The 14,718-nt window shown below is 41.4% G+C and overlaps 1 protein-coding gene across 1 annotated transcript in view; it reads right to left on the bottom strand.

Moving 5' to 3' along the window:
* Positions 1-813: 813 nt before the first annotated feature.
* The window catches only part of LOC138453014 (zinc finger protein 268-like), a 34,362-nt gene continuing 20,457 nt past the window's right edge, over positions 814-14,718 (bottom strand). Inside the window, exon 2 of the mRNA XM_069605425.1 lies at positions 814-11,501. Coding sequence (XP_069461526.1) covers positions 8,988-10,883 — 1,896 coding nt within the window. The 5' untranslated portion in view covers positions 10,884-11,501 and the 3' untranslated portion in view covers positions 814-8,987. The remainder of the gene's footprint in view (positions 11,502-14,718) is intronic.

Below are 14,718 nucleotides of genomic sequence, written 5' to 3'. Positions count from 1 at the left end.
GGGTAGATGTCATGCTTAAAAATAAAATCAGGAGTTTGAATTTGTAATTTCTTTGATATGTCATTTGTTTTTTTAAAGGGCACATAAGGTTTGATAATATGTTAGAAATGTGGATGTAGAAATTAGTAGAGCATAAGTAGAGAAAACGTGAAATATTCCTTTTGGACCATTCCCACTCTTTAACAGGCACATTTATACTTCAACTAGACACAAATAATACAAAGGGAATTTAAAGAAACGCTTTAGAACCTACATCTGGGTTTCCCGAAAGGCATGAAAACAAAGGCCGTTGAAAGTTTAACTGCTGAACACATAAAGAAAATGAGGGACAACGTAGATAAATGGAACCAGAATCTACAGACACGTTGTTAAAAGAAATAGATTGCGTGAACATTCTATAAAATATCACACCCTGAAGCAACTGATTTTCATTTAACAAATTGCATGCAATTCTACTTAATGTAGTGATTTGTATTTAATTTTAAATCTGGAACAAGATCTTTGGCTTTTTACACATATGAACCACAACTCGTAGATATGTTTTAAACAGTGACCTTCAGTTAAATGATGAAAATCTTGTTATTAAATATTATGGAATTCCCTGTTCATTTGAATATCAAAAGAAAAAGGACGCATATTCATCTATACAGTTTATGAAGTAGACCACATTTTTTAAAGAAACCATTAAAAGTTTGACAGGTATTACGATGTTGAAAAAAAAACAATAGGAGGTCATTTACTATGGACATTTCATTATAAGAAGTTAAGATATCAACATGAAATCACTCTCATTGAAAGAAAAGAGGCACATGCTCCAGGTCTGGAAATTTTATTTTATTGCAAAACTAATACATTTTACACACAACTGTTTTGTCAAGTTCCTTTCTGTGAAATTGTATAATAAATAGAAATGCTTTCAGTTTAGCTTTTGCAGACATGCAGCCATCACATACATTTGCATGCCAGTCTTTTGAAATAATGCATAGTAAAATCTCAATTTCCGTTGTAAACACGCTGCCTAAAAGACCCATAAAGAAAAAAAATATATATTGCCTAAAATATAGGAGCACAGTGTACAAATACTCATCTTAGCTGACAAATGTAGACACGATTTCAAATATTCATTTCCCTCTTTAGTTTTCTACACCTGCCCCAAATATGAGAGAGCCAAAGTAGAAGGGAAATCATCCCCACCCCAAAATAAGCATCACCTCTTGTACTACCCGAATCATATTACACCCGGGATTTAGAAAGGTGTGTTAAATCAGCACATTTAGGGTATAACAGCATATGCCCATCTATTTGAACTGTTTAAATATCGCAACAACATCTGCGTTCTGACCAGATTATTACATTTGTACAAGGGATTAATCGTCTATAAATACCACTCTGCAAACTAACATGTACACAAAAACAATCATTTACCTGGTTGGCACTGAGAGCATGGAACACGGACTGCATGCTCCACCAACACATGCAGAAAGAGCCTAAAAACATACTTTCCGCCACACATAACCCTGCCCTCCTCCCCTGCAACCACTTGTCTATTCTAATTTCCTTTCCGATCCTGAAAACATTTTGTAACTTATTTTTCACTGCTCACCTTTTTAACCTTTGAACCAATTAAGGCTTTCCAAGACCCCATGGATAGGGCCAGCACTAAACACAAATTCAAATAAAATATATGTCAAAACAAAAGACTGTCCTAATCTTGTCCTGCATCATAACATTCACTAGCAATAAGATGGGACATAACGTAACGTTGAATAATTAGATGTGCATGTTGTCACAATGTTTGCCCAAATATCAATGTCATCAGCATGCTTGGGACACAGGATGGGGAAGCTATCTAATCAGGAAGGAAAGAAGCATGTAGATCCGAGGGTATGCAAAGTGAGCACACATTAAATAACACATAGGCAAATAGACATACCTGGGTATGCAATGTGGGAATACATTACACAACACTGAATTCATTCTGTACGTTAAACTGATGTATCTATAATAGTTAGGATCTGTTCTGCTTCCTTGTTTGAAAATGATTTAAAAAAAAAATAATGTGCGACATTTCAATCATTCTTTGAGCAACCCACCCACAACTAATCAACACAGCCAAGGTCAACCATTATCAGAACACCATAGCTGAAGTCAACAACAAAAGCAGAACCCTCTTCAAAGCGGTCAAGCACTGTGTCAACTTGCTACCCGACCCTGCCATACCCCACTCCATCAAATAATCCACTGCCATCAACACATTCATCAGCACAGACACCAGCTCTACATCCACAGACCAACCTCACGTCCCTCTTCGTGAAATCTCCACACCATGGACAACATTCAAGTCACTCTCTACAGAGAACCTGGTAGAAACCCTGGCCGCCCTCAAAGCCAACAGCAATACATCGACACCAACAATCTCCTCCAAACCTACGAATCCGGGTTCAGACCCAGGTGTAGCATGGAGACAACTATACAGGTGGTCAACAACGCCATCAACATCCTTGACAATGACCAACCCTGCCTCCTGCTTCCACTCATCCCCTCAGCTGCTTTTGACACAGTAGGCCACCAGACACTCAAAGACACCCTACACTGGCTCATTGGAATCAGCGACCTTGTCCTACGCTGGTTCAAGTCCTACCTCACCAACTGCCAGCAGTTTGTTCAGATGGACTCCTCTAGTTCACCAATGCTACCCATCACCTGTGGAAACCCGCAGCGTTCCATCTTCCATCCAGTGACCTTCAATCTATACATGGAACCACAGGGAACCCGCCTAGCCACACACAACATCCACCAATACGCTGACGACACACAGCTATACCTCAAGATCGACTCCATCAAGGACATCCACAGGCTCAAAACCTGTCTCTCGCTGATCCAGTCTTGGATGTCCAGTGCATACTTGAAGCTCAACCCCTACAAGACCAAATTCCTACTCCTCACCAACAACACTGAATACCCAGTCATACCGACCTGGCTATCAACCATGGACCCTGAGGGCTTCACACCCGAGTTCACCTCATGTTCCACATTGACAAACAACTCTCCTTCAATATACACATAGCTAAGAAAACTCAGACAGCTTAGTATCAGCTCTCCCTCCTGCAGAAAGTGAAGCCCTTCCTGCCTCTGGACAGCTTTAGAGTCACTGTTCAAGCACTGGTCCTTTCCCACCTGGATGGGGGCAATGCCCTTCTCGAAGGCCTCCCATTGTCCTCCCTTGTGACCCTGAGAAGTGTCCTAAACGTGGCCGCACACCTCATCAAGGGTTTACGCAGATACGACCAAATCACCCCGCCATTATCGACCTTTACTGGCTTCCACTGCAAACAAGAATCACCTTCAAGCCTTGCTGCATCAGCTACAAGACAGTTGCCCTCAAGTCACCCAGCTACCTCGGGGGGAAAACTCAGCATCTCCGGCAGACAGCAGACCACCAGAAGCCAGGACACGTGTAGACTTGAAATCCGCTCCTCCAAAAAGGAAAGGACCAGAAAACTAGCCTTCTCTGCCTACGCCCCAAGACTATGGAACCTCCTACCCATCAGCATCAGACTCACCCCCACGCTCCTACAATTCAGACCCACGTCTTCAAGGAGCCTCTCCTCCTCAACAGCTAGGCCATCACTTTGCCCCCATGCCACCTGACTTGCTAGACACCATACACCTCTCTACTCCCTGTCAATCTGTACAGCTGCACCCCTCTTCTGTGCCCCTCTATATCCTTTCCCCCGCTGTAGATCTGTTCTGTTACCTCTGAAAAGCACTCCACTATGCATATGTACTGTTGTACACCTCTGGAAAGCGCTCTGTTGCTTCTCAAAGCTAGGTCCACGCTCAGTGAATACCATAATAACATAACATTACATTCTTATTAGAAAAACTAAAGATTGTGTTTTTTCTAAAGAGTAACCATTTTTAAACAGTATTTACATACATTATCAAAATGTCTTTACCAATGTGTTGGCCTTTTGAAAGGGAACCATGATTTGAAAGATTGGGTATGATGTTTTTAGATTACAAATATATTGTGTAAGAATCTACCTGATGTGATAAAATGTCTAACACAAAATCTCACTTTGTACTCGAAATATAACTATATGGCTGATTTCAAGGGCAACATTCATATAAAACATGTTGTAGCTAGTTCTTTAAAAAACTATACTTTTGTATATAGGCCATGTACAATAATCTGTTCATCGACAGTGTGCCGACAGATATACTAATCAGGTAAATCATTCAAATAATATGAAACGAGTCAGAACGCAACATTATAGTCAATTAATTGTTAGTAAAGCATGAAAGACCTTTGGAATCGATTGAGCAATTTTTTGTTGAAATGCAATAAGGTTGTAGAGTAAAAACTAAAAGTCACTGAAATATAAAACACACACACACACACAATATTTCTCTATAGACTATGGAAATACATATAGGCTGGGTTGTCAACAGTATGAAAAGAGGTATCCAAGAATGCTCAAGCAATGGCACTCAGTGCAGAAGCTGCCCAGAACTATGAAGCACAATGCAATTCTAACATCAATGCAGAATATATATATATACTGTACACTGTGCCATGGCGTTAAAAATATTAACCATTCACAGACATGGGTTTCTGTCAAATGCTGATGCGTTTCACTTTGAAATGTCAATCCTTTCTTTCCTTCTGGAGCTGAAGCTTTCCACATAGGTGTTATAGTCAGCACATAGAGATATGTTCCTTATTAGCAAGGTATTATTTGAATAACTGTACAGAAATCCTTAGTCCCGTGGATGGAGCAATGGCTTCATGGACCAGGAGGAAATGAGCTGTGCTATGGGGGTACTCCTGCTACAAGCGTTATCCAGGCCAGGACAAATTAAGGCCCCCAAGTGTAGGTACTCTTATACTGCATGAGGGCCTGTAATATCTGCACTGGTTAGTACACTACAGGTATGCCTGCACATCAAGAGTCGCAGTACATAGCAACAACCCTCCACCGCCAGAGCTGGTGATCAAGTATAATGGGCCAATTCTCTCACGTGTAAACACCATCTTTATTCCCTCTAAGGGTTAAAGTATAGAATGTGTTAAGGTTCAACTAATATGATCCAGGTATAGATGGTTTGCATTGAAAAATCAATCAGGTTTGTCATGGGTTACAGACGCATGAAACTTACCACGGTGCTGTGCACTATTGAATCAGAAGTTGGGGCAGAGATGGGGCACTGCTAAGAATGAGCAAGATACTGCTTCAGTAATAAGAATAGCTCAGATGGCTCCTTCTTAGTGATGCATTTTCTAACCAGGTGATGGCATTTGTGTGGGAAATGAATTCCCCAACACTGATCCATTCCCAGTCATATCCTCTCTTCATCTGTGGACGGTCACATTGTGTTCACCCTACACAACGTGGTAAGTTAGCACTGTTTGCTTCAACAGACCCACTGCAGGGTATACAACATCAATAGATCCTCGTATAGTCGGGACTGAATGTTGGTTCTTGTAGACAAATGGGTTGACAAGGTGCATGTGCTTCTTGCATTGTGTATGAGCTCCCCAATCAGTCTCACCCTGTACTGTACAAGATACTTGTCCAATATGGGTATTAATGGCAGCTGTACCCTGGTCTGCCCTTCAGACAATAAATCGGGGCCCTTTCACTCCCGAAAGATTTCCATCCTGTAGTAAGTATTGCAGAGTTTGTTTATGGATGGTGGCTGCCTTCTGTCATATCTCCCAAAACAGTATCTGTTTTTTCTACGCATATGTTGCATTGTGTTGCTGTGCTTTGGTGCTGCACCGATTCACCTCCTTAGCAGGTTGAAGCACCAAACATTGTCCATACAGCGTTTTCTGAAAGTGGTCCCATTCTATGGAACTCATTCTTAAGCTGAGTCAGGCTGCATGCATGAAGTTCAGGTACTATTGATACCGATTGGGAGGTGCCATGGATTCACAGTAACAGGAGTTTGAGGTATTCTGTTATTTATCCCTTGAATACTAGCATTCTAAGCATGGATCAGCACGGAACATCCTGCCTTTGTAGGGTTTTGCTTCTCTCCTTTAGGTCTGCTTGAAAAGAATACCAATTATGGGACAAGGTGTTGCTATTCCAGCCTTGGGGTTCATGGAACAGTGATGCGCCACAACTAAGAATGTTTCTAGATGAGTACCGTCACTGTTATTTCTAGGCTATCATTAGAGCAATTTGGATTATCTACATCCATGTGAATTTTAATGCCTGTCGCAGCTCAACCTCTTGATGTGAACTATGGTGACGTTTCTCTTTTCTTACACTAAATGGCTGCTGCCACTAATTACACAGAAATGTGGGTTGACCAAGAGTGGCTATGGTGCCCTGTCCCATTGTCCTTTATTTATTCTTGCTCAACAACCTTAATAAAATGTGTTCTGAATGTGTTGCTTGGGGAACCATGGCTACACTTCGAATGCACGAGTTAAGTCTTTGTCAACTGCCAGGGCTAAACAAAGACTTCAGGTCGGGTCTCAGAATGTGTGGAACCCAAGGCCAAGGGGTGGCCAGTCCAGGGCTCCCATGGCTTCAGTGGGCAATGGATCTGATTGAATGGTTGGTTGGTCCTTATTTATCACAGGTGAAACATCTGATCTGTGAGTAGATTTCAACAGCAGCTCTGCAGTGGTAAATGATACTGTTGTCGATCACTACCACATTCTATCAAGGACATCTACCTTGAGAGGTACAGGTTTCAGCCAATTAATGTCATTTTTGAATAACATTTATTGAATTAATATTTCTTCTGAATTATAAAACAGTTTGGTTGGTAGTCATCCCGCTCCAGACTTCTATGCCACAGGTATGGCTAAATCGTAGGAAGTTCTTTGGAGTCTATCAAACATATCTAACACTCTGCATGGGTCAATGCACGTACATCATATAGTGGAGCTATCATTTACAGACACCCTCTCAAATTCTAGGGTCACACATTCATCATGCAGAGGTGCTTTTCCATATATTGCTTCTTCTAGCACTTGATCTTCATTTAGTGGGGGCTGTGATGAGACAAGGGGAGGAGTGGAGGTAATGGCTGATTACATACAGTAATCCATATTACTCCACTGCACTCATCTTGTCACCGTCCTTACGGCCTTCCCACCTCCCCCTCCAGGGTTGTTCTTACTCCTTGTCTAAGGATAATAAAAGCAACCAAAATGTCCCACAACGCACATCTTTGTTAATGTTACTAAATGTTGTGTTTTAGAATAAATCAATAACTTCAACAAATATGTAATGGAATCTTGAAAGGTTTAAGGTGCAGGGAAGAAACATCAGTACTGACACATGCACTGTATGAATATGAAGTATATGAAAATAAGTTCCCAGAGATGAGGGAACTCACGTCCCCTGCACTATATCAAAGGCCGTAAATCAGCCAAAATATTTCAGAATGAATTTAGGTGAATATAGAAAATAGAATTCCAAAATTGTTTAACAAGATAAATAATCAGAGTACCTATGTTACAGAAAATATTCTTCACAATTGTCTTTGATCTTGCCAGGTTCTGCTTTCATCATAGACCCAACGCATTTCGAGATAAACAACACTTCATCACCTACAATACCACACATCTCATTTGGGCCACTGAGTGTCCCGCTTCTCCGAAGTCTCTACAAACTGGTGACTTGGCAGTAGCTGTCCTGATGTTGGACTTATGTTCAGTCCATCGATCTTTTACTCTCCTAATTGTCTGGACCACATAGTATTTCCTGCAAGGACATTTTTGAGCATAAATGACATTTTGGGTGTCACAAGTTGCGTAATAACACAGTGGCATCTTTATGCCAGTCTTAGGGTGTCATTAGGAGAAGAGTACTGGCAGGGGGTTGTGTTAAATAAGAATGACACTTTTCCCGCATCATCCAGCATTAAGTTGAGATACAGGTGAGATCCTCAGTATACCTATATATTAGCACCTTTAAGCTATATAGACCCTATGGTTAGTTTTACAGTATATTACTTCCTTTCCGTTTCATACAGTTTATGCTTCAAGAAGTGGATCAGTCATTCCTTCAAAACAAGAATTCTTTACGATGAGCATCTTTTGCGCTTTTACAAAGAATTAAGAGACAATACATGTCCCTCTACAGAATTATTTTGATTATTCTGTAGAATTAAGAGCGCTGAATTTATACCTCTATACACCGGTTCAATGAGGTCACATTTGTTTATTTAAATTTATCTTACTTTCTAACACTCGTACACATCTTTTCAGACCTTTTGTCATAAAATGTGGGACATATTTGGAGAAAGGTCAAACATCAACAGAGGACTTCTAGACTTTTTACCTAAAGGTGACTTATCAAGCTTATAGTTACTTCTAAAAGTTTTTTTTTACATTAACCTTTATCTTTAAATGTTCTTATTAGCGTTTTGTTTCTGTCAATTACAGTAATCTTCACAGTAATGTTCCCCCTGATGAAGAGTAGTTTATCCCAAAACGCATTGGGACGATGATTAAAACAGAACCTGTGAAGATCAAAGAACATTGTGAAGACTAATTTTTGTAATATAACTACTCTGATTATTTATTTTGTTAAAACAATTTTGGACGGTGGACTTACATAATGAGGATAACAGTACACAATCGGCTAAACCATGTACGCAGGACCATTAAAAACACTATCACACTGAATCAACTTCCTGTATGCATATCTGCAGACACGTGTTTATAATACCTTCCATGTTTTCTTGTGTCACTAAATATTATATGTCTTCGATATCATCTCAGATAGAAAATCCTGATACAAAATTACTTGAGAGGCTTGCCAAATGACAACACTTCTGGATGATGCTTTTGTGGCAATCAATGTTCTGAAAACTAGATAGCTTTTCTGGCTGAAGCTTTTCCGAGATTCTGTGCCTCAATGCCGTTTTTCTCCTGTATAGGTTTTTCCATGATGAATTAATGTAATTTTAGGACAAAAGTTTTTCTGACATGTACTGCTCTAATATGGTGTTTCTCATGAATGGATTCTATCATCTTCAATTTGCGTACCTCTCCACATGAAGCTTTTCTGCCACTCACTGCTCCGATAACGCTTTTTGCCTGTGTGAGTTCGCTCATGTCGAATTAGACCCATTTTTTCAGTGAAACATTTCTGACATTCATTGCACTGATATGATTTTTCTCCTGTGTGGGTTTTTTCATGTCGAGCTAGATGGCTTTTCTGACTGAAGCTTTTCTGACATTCTGTGCACCGATACGGTTTTTCTCCTGTGTGGGTTCTCTCATGATGAATTAATGTAATTCTATGACGAAAGCTTTTCTGACATTCTGTACACTGATAAGGTTTTTCTCCTGTGTGGGTTCTCACATGTTGAATTAATGTAATTTTATGGCGAAATCTTTTCTGACATTCTGTACACCAATAAGGTTTCTCTCCGGTGTGGGTTTTTTCATGTAGAGTTAGGTTGCCTTTAAGACTGAAGCATTTCTGACATTCTGTGCATTCATATGGTTTTTCTCCTGTGTGGGCTTTTTCATGCAGTGTTAGACTGCTTTTCTGACTGAAGCTTTTCTGACATTCTATGCATTGAAACGGTTTTTCTCCTTTGTGGGCTTTTTCGTGTAGAGTTAGACCGCTTTTCTGACGGAAGCTTTTCTGACATTCTGTGCACTTATATGGTTTTTCTCCTGTGTGGGATTTTATGTGTAAATTTAGAAGGCTTTTCTGACTGAAGCTTTTCTCACATTCTGTGCACCAATAAGGTTTTTCTCCTGTATGGGTTATTCTGTGTGCATTTAGACTGCTTTTCTGATGGAAGCTTTCCTGACATTCTGCGCACTGATACGGTTTTTCTCCTGTGTGGGTTCTTACATGTTGAATCAATGAAATTTTATGACGAAAACTTTTCTGACATTCTGTACACTGATAAGGTTTTTCTCCTGTGTGGGTTCTCACATGCAGAATTAGTGTAATTTTATGACGAAAGCTTTTATGACATTCACTACACCAATAAGGTTTTTCTCCTGTGTGGATTTTTTCATGTAGCATTAGATTGCATTTGTGACTGAAGCATTTCTGACATTCTGTGCACTGATAAGGTTTTTCCCCTGTGTGGGCTTTTTCATGTAGAGTTAGATTGCATTTCTGACTGAAGCTTTTCATACATTCTGTGCACTGATATGGTTTTTCTCCTGTGTGGTTTTTTTGGTGTAAATTTAGAAGGCTTTTCTGGCTGAAGCTTTTCTGACATATTGTGCAGCTATAAGGTTTTTCTCCTGTATGGGTTTTTCTGTGTACATTTAGACTGCTTTTCTGAGTGAAGCTTTTCTTACATTCTGCGCATTGATAAGGTTTTTCTCCTGTGTGGGTCCTTACATGTTGAATTAATGTTGTTTTATGACGAAAGCTTTTCTGACATTCACTGCACTGATAAAGCTTTTCACCTGTGTGAGTTTGCTCATGTTGAATTAGTCCACTTTTGTGAGAGAATCTTTTCTGACATTCTGGGCACTGATAGGGTTTTTCTCCAGTGTGGGTTTTCTCATGTACAGTTAGATTGCCTTTATAACTGAAGCATTTCTGGCATTCTGTGCACTGATAAGGTTTTTCTCCCGTGTGGATTTTTTTGTGTACATTTAGACTGCTTCTCTGACTGAAGAATTTCAGACATTCTGTGCACTGATACTGTTTTTTTACTATGTGGATTCTCTTACGGTCAGTTAGAGTGACTTTATGACTGATGTTTATCTGACATTCACTGCATATATAAGGCTTTTCTCCTGTGTGGGTTTGTTCATGTGGGGTTGAAGTGTATTGGTGGGTAAAGCTTTTCTGACACTGGGAGCACTGATATAGATGGTCTTGGGGGTTCATGCTTCCAGGTCGGGCTTCATTTAGCAAGAGTGCCATAAACCTCACCCAAAAGTCAAAGCATTTTCAGATCATGTTCAATATTAGTCTAATGGTTCCTTATAGTTCCATTGTGCTAAAGGGATCACATTTGAGCTGCTAATCTTTCTTGATCAGAAGAGTTTGCATTTACATTTTCCCAGAGAATCAGGTTTAAATGTATTCAACTTTTTTCATCCATTTAGCGTGTTGATATGCTTTTCACACGGTGACTGTATCCAAGGTAGGCAAGCAGGGTGATGTCAAATGCAGTGAATTCATTTGTTTTTCCTATGATTTTCATTCTTTTGAATACAAGTTCCTCCTTTTGAATTTAAATTGTATTACGATTAGTGTTTACATTGGGCATCTCGTTTACTCGTGTGCTGTGTTTACTTTTAGGAAGCCTTTCTTCTCTCTGGATTACCCCCACATTCTGAGAATTCTTATGGAGCGCATATGATAACAGAAGTCACCATCGTGAGTAGTTTTCCCCTTCCTTGAGCATACACAGTTTCTTGAATCTGCTCCACTCTCAGAGATCTTGCACATCTTCACTGTCGGTCCAAGTAAACGTTTTCATTTTGTTGGCCAACTATTTAGTTGCCTTCTTGCTTTTGCGGTATATGCTTCAGTTACCTGCAGAAATAAAATTACACATCATTATTTTACATGTATAATATATAAGTTGACATGTATAGTCTTTTTAAGATTTGAATGCAAAATATTTTGAGAAGCAATACAGGGATTCAGATTATGAGCTGCTTTTTCAGACAGGGCACTGGACAAATGTGTATATTTGAGAGAATCAGAAAAAAACAGACATTAAAATGGGTCTGGTTAAGGAGTCGACAAAGTTGTCACTGCTATTCTACACACAACACCCTAAACACACGGCTAGCAGCTCCATGGTACTTCCTTACAAGATCTTTCCTGAGCTCCACAATCAATACGCAAGAGGACACACGTCAATCACTGACAAATCACCAGGTACACTTATTCCAAGAATTTATTTTAAAGCAAAAAGGGGTCTTCAGCACTGATTCCTCTCCACCTCAAAATTCCTTTTCACTAAATGATGCTGCATCTGAATTAGATCCATCAACTTCAGGTCTCGACTTATTTGGTTCTGTACTCTAATCACAGTCTTGAAATCCCCTTATGGCCACTGATATCTGGGTTCCAGAATCATATGCACTATAGCTTGTCTCACATAGTCGTACCAGAGTACTTGAAATAGAGCAATAGTGCACAAATCATCTCTCAAAGATGTTTCCATGGTATTTTTTTAAAAAAATGCCCATTCTCCCCTATATAAATTGGGCTGTCTCTCTGCATTATTATCAAGGTGTGCTGTGTGCCGCGCCATGTACCTGAAATTCCAGTCGGTGGGGCAGCAGAAGGGTCCACGTTGTCATCACACCAGGTTGCCACGAGGAGATCATTAGTGCAGGCATTTGCCACCCCACACAAGATGGAACATGGGAGGAAACTGGTCCCTTCTCCCTGCAACACGAGGGGCTATCACAGGTTTTAGACGTGGACCAGGGACGGTACGAGGCACTGGTCCAGGATACCAGCAGGTATAGCCCCAAGGAAGGCAGGGTCACATAAGGCTTCAAGAGGTAGAAGGGATGCCAGCAAGAGGGAGCATCAGGCAAGGTAGAGCTAGGCAGAGAGATGGTCAGAAAGGAAGAGGAACTGCACAGAAGATCTAGACAGGGATACCAGACAGAAGCAGGAGAGAACAAAAAGGAGCCTTAAAACACACCAGGTGCTGGACTCAAGTGCCAAATGTAGGCAGGCACCAAAGCAAGGCTCTGTGCGACGTTTGCTGGGCGACTGGAGTATTTTGAGCATTGCGCATGCTCAGAACCCGCCCAGAGGGCCTCCGCGCATGCATGCTGTCCTCAAAATGGTGGTGCACATCGGAGCTTGGCTCCGACACCTCCAATGCCGAGAATGCAACGAGCGGGCCGCCGCCAGACCACTGCCATCCGGACTGCAAGCATGATGCTCCGGTTAAGGTGGGAGAGATACCCATGGCGCCAGAGAAATGCCTGCTTCTCACCCACAGGAATAGCCTAATGTGGTAGCGGGTGACACTCTGCCCTCCCCCAGGAAAGACCAGGGCTCCAGGCTACCAAGGGTATTGACGAAAGAAAAGTTGACTCAGAGCAGGGGCATGAACCTGAGATGGTGGTTTCCATGACCGATCACATCCGGTATATCCCTTCTGGTGAATGAGAAATTGCAAACAACCATAATGGTATTGAGAGTCACATATAGCCTCTACTTGATATTTGGGTTCCCCGTCGACCAACACCAGTAGAGGGTGAGGACTAGGGCGCTGGAAGCGGTCCGGAAGAGAGCGCTTTAGGAGCAAAACATTGAAAACTAGGTGAATGTGCCATGCAAAGGGTAATCAGAGTTGAAAATGCACACAAGAGATGAGCTTGGTTATTTGATAAGGGTCCACGTATCAGAGGCGAACTTCTGGGACAATTGCATACGGGTAGATTGATGCTGGAAAGCCAGATGTGGTCCCCGACTTGATAGAATGGTTCGGCGTCCTCTTGGTGTTAGGGTGTTTGGTTTTACTCTGCTTGGTGTCTCCTAAAGTGGTATGATGGATTGCATGGAGATTCAGGATCATGCCCACAACCGATGGAACAATAGTGGGAGGCACGGGTACATCCATACATGCCGTAGAAGGGGTTGTTTTAGTTGTGGTATGTCTAGAGTTGTTATAGCCCACTTCTGCTGTGTCTAGATGATGGTATCAATCGGACTGTACTGCTTTGGTATAGCAGCAGAGGTATTGTTTGAGTGTCTGATTGGTCTGCTTGGTTTGCACATTAGTCTGGGGATGGTATCCAGTACTCAAGGACCGTTGTATGTTCAAACTATCGAAGATGACCTTCCATAATTTCGATGTAAACGATCAACTGCGGTCCAATATGTTCTTGTTCAGTAAACCATGCAACTGATAAATGTTGTGTATGAAGGCGTGAGCCATCTGGATAGTAATGGGTACCTTGGACACTGAAGCAATCAATGACCACCATTAGACATGTGTGACCCTGGGATTCTGGCCGATCCACGATGAAGTCCATGGCTATGGCATGCCAAGGATAGGGAGGTGTTTCAGTTGGATACAACAACCTCACAGGTGTTTTGCCATGTGCGGCCACCAGAATTGACTGGATATCAGCTCCATTATGACAGCGTGAAAGGCTTGCATGATTGTAGTCCTGAAGTCCATAGAAGGGACAGGGACATGAGGTACAGTCAGTGCTTTGTAACAAAACAGGAATGGCAGGGTAGTCTTGAGTTTCTTGCCGGACTTTGCCTAGGTATAGCTGGATGGCAGCAAGGAAATGTTTAATGAGTAAGATCGGAACAGGAGCTTGAATGATTATCATGTAGTTCTTCTGAAAGGGACAGACATAAGCCTTTTGGTTTAAAGTTCAGTATCTGATGGTAAAATCAAAACAGGAGTAAAATAGAGCCCAACAGGCTTGTTGACTGTTGGAAAAAAGCAACAAACGCAGGTACTGTAGATTGTGGTGGTCGTTCGTACCTCAACGGTATGCTGACCACCCAACATATGGTGGTGCTATTCTTCGAAGCTGCTTTGTATACCCAGGAGTCCCTTTTGATTATTGCATGATTCCTTTCACTACTGGTTAGTTGGCAGATGTAGTATGCCACAGGACCTTCATGCTGTGTTTTCGGGTTGCACTGCCGGAGAAGGGCCCCTATAGCATCTGCTGATGCAGGAGCCTCATCAATAAAAGGTTTCTGGTCGTCCGGGTGATGAACAATGGGTGCCTTGCACAGGAGTCTCATGAGG

This window comes from Ambystoma mexicanum, chromosome 4p (genome assembly GCF_040938575.1).
Source record: "Ambystoma mexicanum isolate Mex_15411 chromosome 4p, UKY_AmexF1_1, whole genome shotgun sequence".
Taxonomy (NCBI): Eukaryota; Metazoa; Chordata; class Amphibia; order Caudata; family Ambystomatidae; genus Ambystoma; species Ambystoma mexicanum.
This window is presented reverse-complemented; position numbering and strand designations above follow the sequence as displayed.